An 18,626-nucleotide genomic window follows, 5' to 3' on the forward strand; every position below is an offset into this window, starting at 1 on the left:
GGAAGATCCCACATGCCGCGGAGCAACTAGGCTCGTGAGCCACAACTACTGAGCCTGCGCGTCTGGAGCCTGTGCTCCGCAACAAGAGAGGCCGCGACAGTGAGAGGCCCGCGCACCGCGATGAAGAGTGGCCCCCGCTTGCCGCAACTAGAGAAAGCCCTCGCACAGAAACAAAGACCCAACACAGCCATAAATAAATAAATAAATAAATAAATAGCGTTCCCTTTAAAAAAAAAAATATGACCACAAACACACAGCTAAACTAACAACAAGGCAGATTCTTCTGAGATGTATTCATTCAACAGAGCCTGGCACTGAGGGCAGCTGTTCCTCCCTCACCAGTTTGGCAGGATGGTGTAAGAGTAGGCAGGGGCGTGAATACACTGGAAAACGAGGAGTCTCTCCAACAGGAACATTTTCAAGAAAATGAGACATGACGCCCCTATTGGGGGAGAAGGAAAGACCAGCTCTAGGCCCTTCTCAGCTCTGGAATTCCCAGGCTGCTTGGACACCTCCAATCCTTGGTGCCAGCCTAAGGCAGCACAGCCCAGACTGTGAAGTAAAAGCTCACTGGCTTTTCCCAAAAGAACATAAGCTTTATTCTCATAAACATCTTTCTCAGGAGCTCCAAGCTGACCCTCTTTCACCACCAGCAAAATGGAGAAAAGGAAAAACTGTAAGGTGTCCAACACAGGTTTTCCATATTTTCTCAATTAATTCCCATTTTTTATGGTCACATTGTTCACCGAAGGGCAGAGAAGGGATTAAAAGCCTCTCAGAGAAGGGAAAACTGCTCTAGTCTTCCGCATTTGTCCTGGTTTTCTCTACTGGCTTAGCTGTACTCAAAACAAGGACTTATTTTTCCTTCTTTCAGAAATTCAGAATCTAGGACACCCTAGGGTTGTAGACGTTTTGGAGGACAGATAATCTTCTGGCGTGGGATATACTCTTAATTAGCTATTTTTCTCAAAATGGGGTGGGGGGGTGTTGAAGATTTGGGCAGCTTAGACAATTTAAGAAAATGTTCAAATAAAAAAAGCTTCTGTCTCCAACTTAAGCCTTATGTTAGAAATAAGTTTCCAGAAAACAAATGTCAGAGAGTAGGCACTCATGCTAAAAGCTAGATGTTTCTGATCCAAACTTAGGAACCCCTTCCTACCTTTCCTGGAAAGGACTGCTACATGGGTTGCAAATATGAATGATCGATTCATTTTTTGCCCAGATATGAAAATCTATTCATAACAAGATTTTTCTGTTTGGGCAGAGGAAATGGTTACTGGAAAGAACAAACAAAAAGCCGGCCAGGAATCCATAAAGCGCCATTGTTCCGTGATGTTCTCTACCAAGGCAGCAGCATCGTGTGTCATGCTACATACAGTGTATGCCGTGTGTGCCGCACGGTTTAAGCGCAGGGCTCAGTGTCGGTTAAGCTGGCTAGGAGGTCATCTTGAAGATCCTCATGGAGTTCAGTAGACCCCGCTAAACGACCCCGTCGGATGCTGGCGGTCGGGGCCAGGTTCGCCTTAGTGAAGTGAGCTCCATGAGCTAAGGCTGCAGTGCCCGGCGGGACTAGACACGTGCAAAGAGAGAGCAGGGACTGGCTGACGGTGCCAATTCTGGAAAGACCCCTTTGAGCAGAATGACAAGCTGCTATAAGACTCCAGCGACGTCCTCGCTCCTAAGCAGGCAAAGGAGATGAGGAGGTGAGCAAACAAACCCTGATCCACCTGATCCACTCCTGCTTTTTGATTTACAGGAAAAAAAAAAAGTGTTTGGTAACTCCAGCTGCCTGAACAGAAATGACTTCCTGAGAAACAGAAGCCCTGACTGGAAAAAGGCTCTGGAGGTCACGGCGGGAAGGGCTGCCCGGCCTCAGGCTTGTGTGTGAAGGGTCCATACGGAATAGCAACAGTATAAGCACTGCACCCGGAAACAGCGAGAGTATGTTCCGAAGACAGTTACCGTGCATGGACAGAGGGAACTCTGTTTACCTTCTTAGTGAAAAGCTCATTTTAAGGATTTAAGATTTGCTGAAAACCCAGCTTTTTTCCCCATTTGTTTTCAAAGGAGGAATCTCCTTTAAATACAGTACGTGAAAAATTACAATATCCCTATTGTCAGGGATATATATATCATATATAGAGAATAAATCTGCAAACCATATTCCATAGGACAAGGGAAATGAGACTCTAGACATGGATTATTAGGCAATGGGGATGCTTTTCTCTACGTTTTAACATACTTTCCAGGTTTAGAACCATGGGCCGTGGCCGTGCCTGTTCTCTGTTCTGCCTGAACACTGATGGGTGTGCAGGTGCCCATCCCGGGACCAAGTCCTGCGTTTTCACCCCTGCTGCCATCGCTGCCACTTCCATGCCAAATGTCAAGTGTGAGAGGCGAACACTGGCCCATTCTTTATTGAAGGAGAAAGTATGTAAAAAGAAAGACAACTGGGTAAATCCTGTGGGTACAAGCTACAAAGTCTTTTTTTGCTTCTTAAGAGATTTCCTCTATCCTTCTATTTCTAAAGCTTTTCTAACTTGGAAATTTTCAAATGTGAGATAGCGTTAGATCCAGGCCAAAAGAGGGTTTTGTAAAACACTGAATGATGATCAGAGAAGGGAATAACGAGCCTTGTTAAAAGCACATTCAGAAGGATGCCAAAATAGACTAGAGCCTCGTATAAACAGCGTGGATTGCATTAACAGGTCTCCCTGTGAGTGGAGAGTCTTATTCCCAACTCTCTTTGCCTACCCTATGCTCACCCCATGGTTATATAACCTTTAGAATGGAATCTGGAAATTCTTCTGACCCTGCCCTGTTTGCTGATAGAGCAGAGCCAGTGGCTGGCAGGGGTACAATCTAATAGGCAAAACTGGAAACACACGAATTCAGTCCTCTTGTCTTAGCCCAGAGACTGTGCAGGCAAGGAAAGAAAGACTGCCCCTGTCTCTCTCCTCCCCTCCTCTGGCCTAAGTTTACGCTGACTTCACCCAACAGGCACCTGACCCTCCCAGATGAGCTGGGAGGGGCTAAAGCGCTATGCACGGCCATGGTAGGGGTGGAGGTGCAGGCAGCAAACAATATTTAAGATGCTGAGTTTGTCGAGCATTCAGTCTTGGGAAGGAAAGCTATAGGATACCCAATTAAGCTGCGCTTTCAGAAACTCAAGTTTTGAGAAAGGCTAAGAAAGAGCAAGGAGAGAGGAACAACAAAGTGGTAAGTCCACCAAGAGCAAAAGGGCTAGGTTCTAATTTGCCGCAGCTTTGCATACCTCAGCTGGGCACAGCCAGATTTCCCCAGAGGAAGAGCCTTCCTCAACCAGGCCCACGAAAGATGCTGAAAGAGACTCTCTCGGCCGTGGCCTGGCTCTGCATTTTCACTGTGGCCTTTGTCAGCCACCCAGTGTGGCCACAGAAGCCCCCTAAGCGCAAGACACCTGCAGAGCTCACCGTGGCCGGCTGCTGTGAGGAGGCGAAGGAGCTCAAGGCCCAAATTGCCAACCTAAGCAGCCTGCTGAGCGACCTGAGCAGGAAGCAGGAAAGGGACTGGGTCAGCGTGGTCATGCAGGTGATGGAGCTGGAGAGCAATTCCAAGCGCATGGAGTCGCGGCTCACAGAGGCCGAGAGCAAGTACTCCGAGATGAACAATCAGATCGGCATCATGCAGCTGCAGGCAGCGCAGACTGTCACCCAGACCTTGGCAGGTAAGGAGGACGTGTCCTCACGCTACTCACCACCTTCCCCCTCACATAGTCGAGCGCCTCCTGTCTGCAGCATTGCTCCTAGGTGACGTGGTCGTCAGAATGATCCCTGGGGGTTCTTATGGAACTTACTTTCTTGGGTACGTGCCACCAGCTCTATTTTCTCTTTAGCAAAGGCTTACGAAGTATTTCTTTTGATTTCTAAGGTTCTGTACGTTTACCCAGCTTTTTTTTATCCCTGCAATGTTTCGGCCTATTGAAGGTATGAATTACCATCTTGGAACACAGAGAGATCATGCGGTTTGCTCAAAGTCACAAAGCAAATCTTAGAAACTGGGTTCAAGTTTTCCTGATTAGTCCACTTCCTTACCCAGAGCTGACCGGCTGTACCCTCAGTCCCAAGGAAGCAGGAATGAACACCAAAATCATAACGTCTCTAGAAGCAAAGTTTTGCCAAAAACAGTTCTCTTGGGTCCCTGGGATTTAGTGGAATGGGCATTAATGGACTTCGGTGTCCTGTCTGCCAACCAAATTCTCACTGGCTCAGAATTAAGTGCACAGACACCTCCCAGAGCCATCTGAAGGATTCCTTCATGTTCAAAAAGGACTGGCTCCTCAAGGTTCCTCAATTCTGGTATTTCTATTTTTTCCCAAAATTGCAAATAAAATTCTCCCCAGTTATACAGGAAAATGCAATGTTGAAATTTACATTTTTAGTAGGCCGAAAATAAGATACGTTTACTGTTTTCTTTTCCAAAACAATATTCAGTTTCTACTTAGCTAGGCTTAGACAGGCCAAGGTGAATTTATTGTTCAGACAGAAATTTGGTTTGCTGAAATTATCAGGAAATTATTAGTTACAAGGAGCATAGTCTATAGATATGTCATTTCTTGCTGATATAAAAACTTAAAAGAAAATCTTTTTGGTCATATTATAAACCAAGCCAAGAATAAAGAGCAGAGTAAGTCTTACTGGTTATCCTCAACTCAAATGAAGAAAAAGTTTTAACATGAAATTAAGCTTAAAAATTTTGTGTGGGATGAACTGGGAGATTAGGTTTGACATAAATACACTACCACGTATAAAATGGATAGCTAGTGGGAACCTGCTGTATAGCACAGGGAGCTCAGCTCGGTGCTCTGTGATGACCTAGATGGGTGGGATAGGGGATGGGGGGGAGGGAGGTCCACGAGGGAGGGGATATATGTATATATATAGCTGATTCACTTCACTGTAGAGCAGAAACTAACACAACATTGTAAAGCAATTATACTCCAATAAAAAAATTTTTGTGTGTGTAAATCACTTTCTAAGCATGTACTTCCTGACTCTCAGTTTGGGACTAGAAAGGTCTTCTCAGGCCATTTTCCAGACAAGTGAGTCCTGATTTGGTCTGTGTGATGAAACCAGACACACAGGAGACCAGGGGAGACAGAGGAATCTGACCAATGTCACGTCCTGCTCCTCCAAACGGGATTTTCTCATCTCCCAGCAAGGAGTTTCTTGGGAGTCAAATGCAGCTGTCTTGCCGGGCCTCGTACTCTTCCTGCCCAGGCCATCATTCCTTACTTTTCTTTTCTGCTACCAGGTACGGGGTCACCTTTATACTTTGTAAGTAGCTAGCCCCTTGGAGAAAGCAGTAAGTTGATGCTTTCATCAGTAAGAGGAAGTGATGACCTCTGATAGGGAAGACAAGGGTCTCCCATTTCCCCTCCCCAGAGTGCTCTGCCTTGAACAATTCCCACAGCGGGAAACTGCCTTCTTCTTGAAGGTCCAGTGCAGCGGTCATCAAGAAAAGAATCCCAAGATACAGTGGGCAGGAGGCATCTCCTAGACAGGCGAGAGTTCCTGCTCTCTGAATCCTATCTGGAAAGGCTGTCCCTTCCACAATGCTCTTTGATATTTAGAACAACAAGGAGACAAAATCTTTCATAAAGCACTAGCCCCCAGGGAAGCTGAGGAAACATTAAAATCAACCTCAGAGTGAAAGCCCGCTTGCCCAAAGCTCTCATTTCCTTGTTTTAATAATGGTGTCAGGGGAAGGCCTCCAAGGGTTCCTTAGGGTGTTTGCATTTTCATTTGTCTAGCAGTGTTGGATTAAGGAGGGAAAGATAAAATTATAAATCTCTGCTAATAAGGGACCTAGTAGGCAGTAGCCATTACCTCTGAAAAACAAGAAAAACAAACCGAGAAACAATAAAACCAGACCCTATGAGATCTTCATGACTTATTTAGGAATAGAGGCTGGCTGTCCCAGAAGCTGCATCTGTTAAACAGGAGGATCTGTGAGTGGCCCTCACACACTGTAACGTTTCCAGAATTCATGCCCTAGAACTACAGGAGGATCATTTATTTCAGCACAGACCTGAAGTCACCTGTTTGTACCGTTGTGCTATCCAGGTGAAGGGTTTCCCTAGCCCTCAGCCCTACCACCAGTGAGGCCAAAACACACCCGTTCCTGGCCTCCTGATGCCCACCTCTCCCAAGTCCAGACACTGCCCAGCAATGAACACTCCTGTGAATTTTGTGGTAGAAATGAAGTCTCCCTTCCTAAACTTTCAATTTAGATGCAGCAGGGATGCCGGCTAGCCACAGAGCCCCTGGGTTTGGATGTTCACCCTGTGGTTTCCTCCTTCTGTAGATGCCATCTATGACTGCTCGTCTCTCTACCAGAAGAACTACCGCATCTCTGGAGTGTACAAGCTTCCTCCCGATGACTTCCTGGGCAGCCCTGAGCTGGAGGTGAGGTCGTCACAGCCCATGTACTACCATCTATCCTCCACCCCCTCAAAGGCGGGGGACAACAGGGCCAGTCACACACAGTCTAAAGAGAGGGAAACTCAAGACAGAGAAGCAAACACACAATACCAGAGAGCTATCTAAACACTCAATTCATGGGGGAAAAAAAAATCCAGGCGTCTGCTTTGCTCCTTCAAATCATTAGCAACCAAACACTAAACCTTCTAACATAGTTAGATAATGCTATAACCACCACCTAACTAGCTGCGATCCCTTGCCGCATCCTACGGCGGTGACTCTTTGGGGAGGAGAAAAGAGAACATATAGGGAGTGTGTCAGAAGGACCTGGACTTTTTCCCTTCAGACTCTCCGTGCACTTGCTCTTATCCTCAATTTTGATCTCAGCAAACCACCAGCCTGCCCAGCTTGCCAACCCTGGGGCAGAATAGAATCGTTGCCTAGTGAGCCAGCATGGCTGTGGAAGGGCACACATCCCCTGGCTCTGCGGGGTGGGAGAAGGGTGGGAAGCCACGCTCAGGCTCGCGCTGCCTGCCTGGGCACGTCCTGACCGGGGAGGGCACCCCCTCTGCTCCAGGTGTTCTGTGACATGGAGACTTCAGGTGGTGGCTGGACCACCATTCAGAGGAGAAAGAGCGGCCTCGTCTCCTTCTTCCGGGACTGGAAGCAGTACCAGCAGGGCTTCGGCAGCATCCACGGGGACTTCTGGCTGGGCAACGACCACATCCACCGGCTCTCCAGGCGGCCAACCCGACTACGCGTGGAGATGGAGGTGAGCACGAGACCAGGCCCGCCACGCCCCGCTGCGCGCAGCTCCTGGGCGTCATTCCTACTCCTGTTCACCATCGGCTGGGGTACTTGTTATGATGGTTTTCCTGCAGGTTGCAGTACAGTTGAGGAATAATAGGGTTTTTTTTTCCTATTTTTCACAAAAACGAGGCTGCAGGTACAAGGGAGAGGCCAGACTCAGGCCAGAGCAGAGGAATCCAACAGTCAGCTGGGCTGAAACACTGTGGTCCCTGCCCTGGCCTGGGGCATGAGGTCCTCTACATGCAAACCTTACTGGTATCGGTTGGTGACCCTCATCAAAGGCCCTGAAGCGTCACTATGTTCTCAAGTTACTCTTATGACATCTCAGAGTGGGATACAGCAAAACACACATACGTGTACGCCTTACAGACAGGGATGTAAAGGGGAAGAGAACGAGAGACTAACCAGGGCCATATGGTGACCCAGGAGAGAAGTCTGATCTAGGACCCTTGTTTTCTGATTCCCAGGTTAGTGTGTTAAACTAGAGGTAGACAAGTAATAAAGAAGTAAAAAGTAGTAAAAAGGTGTATGGCTGCAGCTGGGGAGAGGGAAGAGGTGCAGGATGGTAGGAAAGGAGGCCCCGCTGCAGTTTTCTAAGGCTCTGCCCCCCGGACAGGACTGGGAGGGCAACATGCGCTACGCTGAGTACAGCCACTTTGTTTTGGGCAACGAACGGAACAGCTACCGCCTCTTCCTGGGGAACTACAGCGGCAACGTGGGGAACGATGCCCTGGTCTATCACAACAACACAGCCTTCAGCACCAAGGACAAGGACAATGACAACTGCTTAGACAAGTGCGCCCAGCTCCGGAAAGGTGAGAGCTGGGGTTGGGAGGTGGGAGTTCAGGTACAAGGCCATAGTCCCACTGGAGGAGAAAGAGTGAATTTGTAACTGCAGTTGGTATTCTGGCTTTGGTACTCCTGTTTGACACTGACCCTAATGGCTTAGGTATAGTTTAAAAAACATCACAAATCCCTGCTGCCTAGTCTATCAGCTATTTCCAAGGACAGACCAGCACTGACCTGTCTCCTGTCCCAGGTGGATACTGGTACAACTGCTGCACAGACTCCAACCTCAACGGCGTTTACTACCGCCTCGGGGAGCACAACAGGCACCTGGACGGCATCACCTGGTACGGCTGGCACGGCTCTAGCTACTCCCTCAAACGAGTGGAGATGAAAATCCGCCCAGAAGACTTCCAGCCATGAAAAGAAGCCTGCTCTGGAGCAGGGCTGGAGAAACGGAGACAGACGGAGGCTGGGAAAAGGCAGAGGAGGAGAGGAAGGGAGTATAGAAAGGGCAGGGACAGAAAATGGCCTATCATCTTCAGTGAGAGAGTAAGTCTCTTAGGAGAACAAAAAAAACTATGTACTGAGGACGTTACAGTAAACGGGAGGAAGTATTTAAACACAATGGGTCCAGACACATACTTCTCAGGGGGCTGGCCTGAGTGGGCTGTCTGCCTGTGATCCCTGACATAGCAGCAGCTTCTTTTCCACAGGATTTTTCTGTGAAAGAAAAATAATTGTGAGCTCACTTTAACCATTTTCCTTAAGGCCTAGCTTATGTGAGGGCAGAAAATAAATCCCTTTGCTAAAAAGGACCAGATTATTTTGATTCTCTTGGGTGTTAGAGAAAGGAGTGAAGAGGGTGGTGGAGGAGAGGAGTTTCTGCTTTTAAATCCAATGAAATTATCTTCAGTCTACACAATTTTTTTTTTAAAGACAAACATTTTTCTGCTGGAGGTGAACGGACCCAGGCTGGAATTGACCGGAGGAAACTCCAGGGCTCTGGGCCTTGCAATTGGCCTCTGAGCACCTCCCCTGCTCGGCCTCGATCAGGGCCCAGCACTGAGAGGCAGGAAGTGGGTCCAGAGGTGGCAGGAGCTCCAGCGGGAGGGGAAGATAAGTCCCTGTGGACGCTTGCAAAAAACTGCCTTAAAATAGTCACAGTCAATACAGATAATGTCTATTTTTATTTACTTTGTAAGAAAAGGGCTCAAAGAGCTTCCTCTTTTATCTCATCTATAAAAAATGGCTGAAGCAGGAAGGTAAATGGCACTATGGTTAAGAAATAATTCATGCTGTATATAAGCATTTTGCTTTGTAGAAATATAATATTGTAGTTTGTTTTAAACATTCAAAGTTTTTTCTTCCTTCTACAATAAACTCTTTTAAACCTCGTTCCTTTTAAAATTATTACTATTACCACTGAGAGCATGGTGGAAAGTTTTAAGTGAAAAATCAGAGAGTGAGCCGTGAGAAAGAGACTCTGAGTGTGTTGCAGTCTTCAGGGAAACCAAGGGAGGAGCAGGAAGCCAAAGATGAAAAAGCGAGGGACAAAAAGGGCAGCAGCATCCACTGGAAGAGGTCAGACTCTGTCTGACCTCCACCCAACCGCCACAGAGGCCAGCGCCACCACCTGGCTTCAAAACACTTTGCAAACCAACACTCCTACTTTCTACTTGAGCAAACTTACATATACGCAGAGGGAAAAGAAACATCTTTAGTCATAACAGATGTCAAATAATTTTGACCTTCAGGAAGCAATTTTTCCTTGTCAAAAAGGACCATTCACTTGAACTAGTCAGTGTAAGGTAAGCATAATTCTTGAACTCACTATTTTCTACTGTACCTATAGTCCTTTGATTGTTGGGAACCTACTTAACCTTAAAAACAAGACCCTCAGGATTTTCAAAGAAGTAAAGTGAGTAGAGGAGAAGTACACTGGAGTAGGGCTTCCCATGGGACAGGCAGTCAGACAGAAACTTCCTAAGGCAGGCAGGGGATCTGAGATGCTCATGGGCCAGCATAGTACTGCTTGGAGAGAGAAGAAAAAGATTGGGGGTTAGGAGATGAAGAGAAGGAAGAGCACAAGATGCCTAGGGCAGAAGTAGCTAATAATTTTCTCTCATCAGCTATACACCCCACAACTAAAGAAAATTGAGGCTCTAGGCAACAAAAGCTAAAATAAATTAAGTGGGATTACCTCAAACTAAAAAGCTTCTGCACAGCAAAGGAAAACGATCAATAAATTGAAAAGACAATCTACAGAATGGGAGAAAAATATCTGTAAACCATAACCCAGGATTAGTATCTAAAATATATAAAGAACTTACACAACTGAAGAGCAAAAAAGCAAATAATCCAATTCAAAAATGGGCCAAGAACCTAAACAGTCCATTTTTCTGAAGAAGACATCCAACTGGCCAATGGGTACGTGACCGGGTGCCCAACACCACTAATCCTCAGGGAAACGCAAAGCACAGCCACAATGAGATATCACCTCACACCTGGTAGGATGACGATTATTAAAAAGACGAGACACAATAAGGGTTGGCAAGGAAGTGGAGAAAAGGGAGCCCTTGTGCACTGTTGGTGGGAATGTAAAGTGGTACAGCTCCTACACCACTATACCAGTCTGGTGGTTCCTCAAGACATTGAAAACAGAAGTACCATGTGAGCCAGCAATTCCATTTCTGGATATATATTCAAAGGAAACAAAATCACTGTCTCAGAGAGATATCTGTACTCCCATGTTCACTGCAGTATTAGTCACAATAGCCAAGATATGGAAACAACCTAAAATGTCCTTCAAAAGATGAATGGATAAAGAAAATGTGAAATATAGTTTATGTATATATATATTATGTGTGTATATATATATGTACATACACACACATATAATACACACATAATGGAATATTATTCAGCCATAAAGAAGGAAATTCTACCATTTGTGACAACATGGATGAATCTAGAGGGCATTATGCTAAGTAAATTAAGACAGAGAAAGACAAATACGGTATAGTATCACTTATATGTGGAATCATTTTTTAAAAAGCTGATTTCATAAAAACAGAATAGAATGGTGGTTGCCAGGGGATGGGAGAATGGGGAAGCGGGGAGATGTAGGTGAAAGGGTATAAACTTTCAGTTGTAAGATGAGTAAGTTCTGAGTATCTAATGCACAGCATAGCAACTATAGCTAATAATATAGTTTTGTATATTTGAAATTTGCCGAGAGTAGATCTTAAGCATTCTCACCACACACACACAAAAAAGAGTTAACCATGAGAGGTGATGGATGTGTTAAATACCTTGATCTCAGTAATCATTGCATAATGCATATCAAATCATCATGCTGTACATTTTAAATATATACAATTATATTTGTCAATTACTCCTCAATAAAGTTGGCAGGGACAAAACATCTGTATTACATTAATCAAAACCTATAGTTGCTGAAATTTACTCATACTTTTATAGATACACGATTGAATAACTGAAGTATAAACTTTTTGTGACAAGGTTAATGTCAAAAAAAAAATGTCACCATATGTGGTATTTTAGAAATCGACATTCAAAGTCCAATTTATTTGGGCAAAAACGATTCTATTTCTATCTTTTTGGTCACTTTTTAAAGTGTTTAAAGGAACACTTTTTAGCATCTACTCAAAAGCAGAGCTAGCAGAGAACTTGGTTATTTGATTTTCCTTTCAAATGAAGGAAGCACCACACACAGCAGGCTGTTTCAGCCACAGTGGAGGTACTTACTAGCTGGGTGACTTTTCCTAAACTATCTGTAGTGAAATAATCAACCATGTTAGCATTTACATGAAGATAATTAGATCCTGAAGTTAATATTCTCTGATGATCATTAGGGGAAGTGAACAGTTCTCTAGGAGCTGTGGAGCTAACATTTAAGGCTGCTTGTAATTTCATAACAGCAAAAAATTTATTAAACAACCTATTTTTTTCCATACCCAGAAGACTCAAAACCATCTTATGAGAGAACATAAGCAAATGAGGGGAAAAGACCACTGAATTTCAGACTCTGCCTTTTACATTCATAGAACTCCAAGGAGGAAGACTCAGGCACCAACATATTTAGCCAATAAAAACCCACCCTGCCCTTGGGTGGTCTTTGAGGCACAGAATCCAGCTCCTAGTCCCAAGCCAGAGATCGCAATCTAACCCGGACGTAAAATCTATCTTTCCTAGGCTGCTCTGTCCACAGAACTGCTTCTAGGCTAATTTCATTGGGACAAGTAAGCACAGGTTGGAAAACAACAGAAGCCCAGGTGCTAAGGGTCAACAGAAATGACACTTCTGGCTAGAATACTGGGGAGAGCCATCTGCAACCACATCTCATTTAAACGTGCTGGCCAGGCCTGATGGCAGATTTCACAGAGCAGAGGTCTCCAAGTGCCTCCAGCGAACTGTCACCAGGCAGTGGGAGAAGAGAGGTCATTTTAGATGAAGGCAGCAATTAAAAAGGGTTTATGGCCTACCTGATGAGAGACTCTAGGATGGCAGGGGTGGGACCTTTCTGGAACTCCAGTTCTTTGTAGTGTAGCGCTTTGGCATATGCTCGGCACTTGGCAGCCCTCTCACCCAGCAGAACAATGCCATTGTCATCTCTCAATGGCAGGGGGCCCTGGAGAAAAGCAGAACCCCACAGCATAGGAAAACGGCAGACGGGGCACAAGCAAGAGTGGGCGCTTCTCCCCTCTCGCCACCTGGTTCCCTGTCAGGCTCCATCTGGACAATTGGGCAAAGTCTCACCTTGTCGCTGTGTTCCATGAATTCAGCCAAGTTTAAGAGGGTTTGTGTGACTTCAGCGATGTCCTGGGAGGTGAGGGCCAGCTCGATGCTTCTGATGAGCTCATCCTGCTGGTCTTCATTCAGCTCAGACCAGCAGGACACAAACGCAGCGTTAAAGAGATCCCTGAAGGCAGACAGGAGTGGAGACAAATGTTGGAAATGTCTCTCCTGCCTCTGCCTGGTGCCACAGAGTCACACCTATCAATCTACTCCCGGCATCACTGATTATGGTTATACAGGCCAGAGCTGTCCAAAAGAACTTGCTGGAAATGGTCTATATCTTCCCTGTCCAATATGGTAGCCATTGGTCAATGAACACTTGAACTTTGATCAGTGTGACTAAGGAACTGCATTTTAAGTTTCAGTTAATTTTAATTAAGTTAAAAGAAGCACACGTGGCTAGTGACTTGTATTTTACAGCGCAGGTACAGGGGACTGGGGGAGGGGGCGGGGCGGGGTGCGTGGGGGGTACAGGGGACTGGGGGAGGGGGCGGGGCGGGGTGCGTGGGGAGAAAGAAGAGCAGAGAAAAGCAACTTGTCTCCACAGTGGTTGCATCACTTCTCTTCATTGGAGGGCATGAACAGAAAGGGACTTCTAACATAGCAGTTGACATAACAGATTCAGAAAACAATAATCTTCAAATGATTCTTGGGATGTTTCTTCTCAGGCAATGTCCAAAGTCCTAAGATCAGAAGTGGCAAAGGCAGCATCTGCTATTGCTTTTCAAAATACAAGCAGAACCTTTAGTAGGATGGTCATAAACAAAATGACAACAGAACTTAAGAAACTAGCAGTATTAGAAAATAGAATCCAAATCCATAAGTCTTAAAAGATTCTCTTAGCCAAACCTCTAACAGCTGGGGCCTTGGGAAGACCTGGAAGCACAGGTATCATTTCTAGGATCACTACAACTATTTAAAATCACTACAGCACCACTTGGGTGAATATATTTGCTACCCCTGACATCTGAATTTTAATCCTACCCCCCTCTTCTTTTGGTGAATGTGTGGAGAGGGGAGTTGGAAACTACAGGATATGCCTGGATAATGTATGGGGTAAAGCATCTGACGCTTATACATCTACTTTTCATTACATATTTTAAAAGGTTACGTCAGATCGATGTATATATAATTTTGGAATCTGATGGAAGAAAACAAAATTTGAAATTCAAAGGATAACATGGAGACCGAAAGAAACCCTGTGTAAATTAAGAAGTAAGCTTTCTGATCTAGGTCCAAGGCCACGCTGGCTCCCAAATGAACATACTTGGCACTAAGGGGATAGACACATATGTGTATTTTTATCACAAGCCTCTTTTGGATGACAGTGTGCCCAAAAGGGACTTGGAGCAGATGAGAGGTACGCTACAGTAGCCGAGCGTGTGAAATCTGCACACTATGGAAACAGAGAAGTCCTAGGAATGATTTTTAAGCATTATAAAATATTTGAAAGAAATCAGATGAACTAAATCATGGCATCCAAGCAACAGCCTCAGGGACCATCGCTATTCTTGCTAAATACACTCCAAATAGCAAACCAGCTGTGCTGATGAAAGTGAAATGGAACACCTCATTTTTTGCTTCTTGCTAATGAAAAGGATTGTTAATTAAATCACCTTTTAATGCCTCGTTATAAATAAGAACTGTCCATTGTAGAAAAATTTAGAAAATAAGGAAAAGAATAAAAAAGAAAAGAACTGCTCCTTAAATCCTCCTACTTAGAGATAATCATTATTGTATTACTTTCTGATCTTTTTCCTATGTACATATACTTTTAATAGTTGAAATCACACATTTATACCATTTTGTATTCCATTTTATGCACTTACATCATACTATGAATCTTTTACATGCATTAAAACTTTTTATAAACCAAATTTTCAATGACTAAGATTCACTGTTACAGGTTTGTAGTATTTTTTATGGCAAATTCTATTTTCCAAAGATGGCTGCAGCACTAGCTCCTGTTCCATATGCTCTTCTAGGATCTTTCCACTCCCCTATAAAAAGGTGGCATCCACGTCTCCTCCCCTTGAGCCCGAGTAGGCCTTTGTGACTGCCTTCAACAATGCAGTGGGACAGAAGTAACACTATGTGATCTCCAAGACTAGGTCATACAAGCACCATGCACTTCTGCCTCGTTCCCCTGGGGACACTCACTCTTGAACCCAGCCAGTATCCTGTGAGGAAGCCTGAGCAATCCATAGGGCAATCCACGTGGAGAGGAACCAGGGCCCCTGGCCAGGGCTGAACTTCCAGCCAATAGTCAGCCCCAACTTACCAGACATATGGATGAGCCATCTTGGAAGTGGATCTTCTAGCCCCTGGACAAATACCCCTGACACTGTGTGGGGCAGAGATAAGCTGTTCCCACAAGTCCTGCCCAAATTGCAGATTTGTGAGTAAAATAAGTAATTTTAGACTGCTGTTGTTTTAGACCACTAAGTCTTGGGGTATTTGTAATGCAGCAATAAATAACTGGAGTATCACTATTATTGGAAAACAGGTTATGTTAAGCTATTACATAGTTGTTTTCAGAGTTAAATGACTTCGTAATTAAAGTTTTGGACCTAGATCTACTAAGGAAAGGTATACTAGCAAGGTTAAGATGGATGTTTTTCCTATAATAAGAGCTTGTTCAATTTGCCTTTTTATCTTTTCCCTCAGAGGTTAACAAAGTTAAAAAACCCTTTTACTATTACTGCTAATAAAAACTAATTCTTATACAACATTTTCTACGTGCTGATCCTCTTGATCCCAATCTGAAGCTGGGAGGAAGGGAGCCCTGACACACCATACCTGGCCATCGGGTTGTAGGCCTGTGCCAGGGCCCAGCAGGAGCGCAGGGAGGGTGATGAGGAGTCCTTCAGCAGCTCCAGGCTCAGCCGCCTCAGCCATTCCAACCAGTCATCTTTGGAGACCCTTCTGGCAGCTCCCCAGGCCTATCATGCCACAGGCGACAAAGGAAAACCATCAACTGTAAGGGCCAATTGTAAAGAGCCCTTGCCTAGCTAATGATTATTCCACTTCTTTGATTTATGAAATTATACCTCTCATGATAAAATTCCCCGAGCACAAATACAAAAGAGTAATATTTAAAGCCATAAAACAAAAGCAGCAAACTCTCATAATATAAAGAAAGCCTGTTTTACACCTCATTTGCGCTGGACTCTATCTGCAAAGCAGAGACCTCTACAGCCCCAGAGTGGATGGGGACCGTCACACTCAGAATGCATCCAACAAAGCCGAATGGCCTCCAGCAGTGTGTAAGGGGCCGGGACACCCTGCAGTGGGACGCTGGCTCATCTTACAGCAGAGTCACACAGGGAGAGGGGAAATGCTCAGGTTGACACCATCCTCAATAGTGTGACCATCAGGTGAGCACTGAGCCCAGAGTACACGGCAGTATGGTGGAATGAGACAAAAGGAGCTGAACAGACTGAATTTTTACTTTGCAGTTTATCCCCTCCAACTTTCCTCAAAACTCTGAGCTCTCCAGGCACCAAGAGGTCCTAGCAGGGGCAGCTTAGGGAGGTGGATGGAAAGATTCAGGCCCTGGAGCTGGGCAGTAAAGGGGAGTGGTCAGCAGCCACACTCTGTGGAGCTCAGTGGCTGGAGTTCAAATCCCAGGTATGTAACGTATTGGGTGTCTGATCTTCGGCAAGTTACTTAACTTCCCTGTGCCTCAGTTTCCTCATCTGTAAAGTGTGGATAATAGTCCCCACATCAGAGGGTGTTCTTTTTTAAATTAATTAGTTAATTTATGGCTGAGTTGGGTCTTTGTTGCTGCGCGCGAGCTTTCTCTAGTTGCAGTGAGCGGGGGCTACTCTTCGCTGTGGTGCGCGGGCTTCTCATTGCGGTGGCTTCTCTTGTTGCGGAGCACAGGCTCTAGGCGTGTGGGCTTCAGTAGCTGTGGCACGCGGGCTCTAGAGCGCAGGCTCAATAGTCGTGGCGCATGCGCTTAGTTGCTCCTCGGCATGTGGGATCTTCCTGGACCAGGGCTTGAACCTGTGTCCCTGCATTGGCAGGCGGATTCTTAACCACTGCACCACCAGGGAAGCCCCCAGAGGGTGTTTTAAGGATTAATTAACTAAGTTAGAGACTTCCCTGGCAGTCCAGTGGTTAAGGCTCCATGCTTCCATTGCATAGGGCGCAGGTTCAATCCCTGGTCAGGGAACTAAGATCCCGCATGCCACACAGCATGGCCAAGATTTAAAAAAAAAAAAGATTAACTAAGTTAATATGTGTAACGGATTTAGCACAGTGCTCTCAGCACAAGTCAGTGCTTTACGCTGAGTGCCTGCTACTCTGAAGTTAGAAACACCTGGCTGGAACCCTGGCCCTGCCACTCACCTGCTGTAGCGACTCTGGGCAAATTACTTGTACACTGCTGTCTGAGTCTTAATCTTCCTCGTTTAGGGATAATGCAGCTAAAGGGCCTAGCTGGAACAGATGAGCAAAACATGGTGGCTCGTATTATCAAAATGACACCTCGTTGAATTGGCTTAGGCCTAACTACTAAATCCCTAACTTTTAAAATATATTCTTAAAAGATTTTTCTGGCAGAACAGACATGTCAATCCTCCCTAAATAGGGAAATCAGATAAGTTACAGCAGAAGTTCTCAAGTGAAGTAGTCCAGGGTGTGAAAGAGACACCCATGTGCTACACCACCTGACCATCAATGACTCAAACCCATCACCCTCCCTGGGATAAATGGAGATTTGCTATAGCTTTTGATGAGTTACCAAGGAGTAACATTACATAAACTAATATTTTTTGTCAAAAATTGAAGTAGAGATACTATGAGAGACAAATTAAAATTTATGTGACGGATTCTCACTCCCCATACAATGAGAACCCTGAACTAGAAGAAGATACCAAAGACTTTTAGACCTTGTTCTGTTGAACGAAATGGGAACATCAAGTCCTTTTCGATCCACAGATTTCTGGTTTCCTTCCTACACAGCGAGTCTCTGGATACCGGCACTGTATTACAAGGCATTTAGAAGTCAGACACATACAAGGAAGCATTACTAATGTCTTTTGCCCTCTAATGATATGAGGTTGAGCTTGGGTAAGGCAAAGCAATGCAACACACAGCGGTTAAGAGACTGGTCTCTGGAGTCATACCTGGGTCAGATCCTGGCTCCACCATCTACTGGTTGACATTGGGCAAATTACTTAACCTTTCAGTGCCTCAATGTCCACATCCATAAAAGGGGGACACTAATGACAGCGTCAAACTTATAGGGTTACTGTGAAGATTAAATGCGTCAGTACACGTAAAGTGCTCACAACAGTGCCTGACACATGGGAAGCGCTCAACAAATGTTGGTGGTGGTTAGTGCTATCATTAACATTGGTACCATTTGATAAATGGTAGCAAAAGGCTCTTCAAAAAATTTCAGCTTAAGGAACAACTGCACAATCTATCAAACAGGATATGTCCCTCACCTGGGCCTTTCCCCACTGCTCTGTAATTTAAAACATAATCAACTCTCAATTCTCTGGGTTCTACAGTAACTGTTGAAACTCCAGCCAGTTTCCTCTCCTCACCCACCCGCCACTGACTGCCTCATCTGGTTACACTGCTGCACGCTGATGGAACGCCAGCTTATTCATTTAGAAGGTAAGCCCGAATAGATTACCATGAGACAGGAAAGCTGCTGAGAATCTTGGAAGGCATCCTAGAGGTACACATAAATGGTTTGTATGTTTTCTGTACTACGTAAATCCTCTATTAGCA

At 45.2% G+C, this 18,626-nt stretch overlaps 2 protein-coding genes across 2 annotated transcripts in view; one reads left to right on the forward strand and one right to left on the reverse strand.

The window, feature by feature from the left end:
• The window catches only part of MTOR (mechanistic target of rapamycin kinase), a 126,228-nt gene that overhangs the window by 61,523 nt on the left and 46,079 nt on the right, over nt 1-18,626 (reverse strand). The window contains 3 exon segments of the mRNA XM_036841417.1: nt 12,566-12,711; nt 12,840-13,002; nt 15,678-15,820. Of these exon segments, the coding sequence (XP_036697312.1) occupies nt 12,566-12,711; nt 12,840-13,002; nt 15,678-15,820 (452 nt within the window).
• On the forward strand, nt 2,882-9,454 carry ANGPTL7 (angiopoietin like 7). The gene is made up of 5 exons (XM_036841453.1): nt 2,882-3,706; nt 6,346-6,446; nt 7,039-7,233; nt 7,888-8,086; nt 8,311-9,454. Exons 1-5 carry the CDS (start codon nt 3,337-3,339, stop codon nt 8,478-8,480), a joined length of 1,035 nt encoding a protein of 344 aa, XP_036697348.1. The 5' UTR covers nt 2,882-3,336; the 3' UTR covers nt 8,481-9,454.

Source organism: Balaenoptera musculus, chromosome 1 (genome assembly GCF_009873245.2).
Source record: "Balaenoptera musculus isolate JJ_BM4_2016_0621 chromosome 1, mBalMus1.pri.v3, whole genome shotgun sequence".
NCBI classification, from domain to species: domain Eukaryota; kingdom Metazoa; phylum Chordata; class Mammalia; order Artiodactyla; family Balaenopteridae; genus Balaenoptera; species Balaenoptera musculus.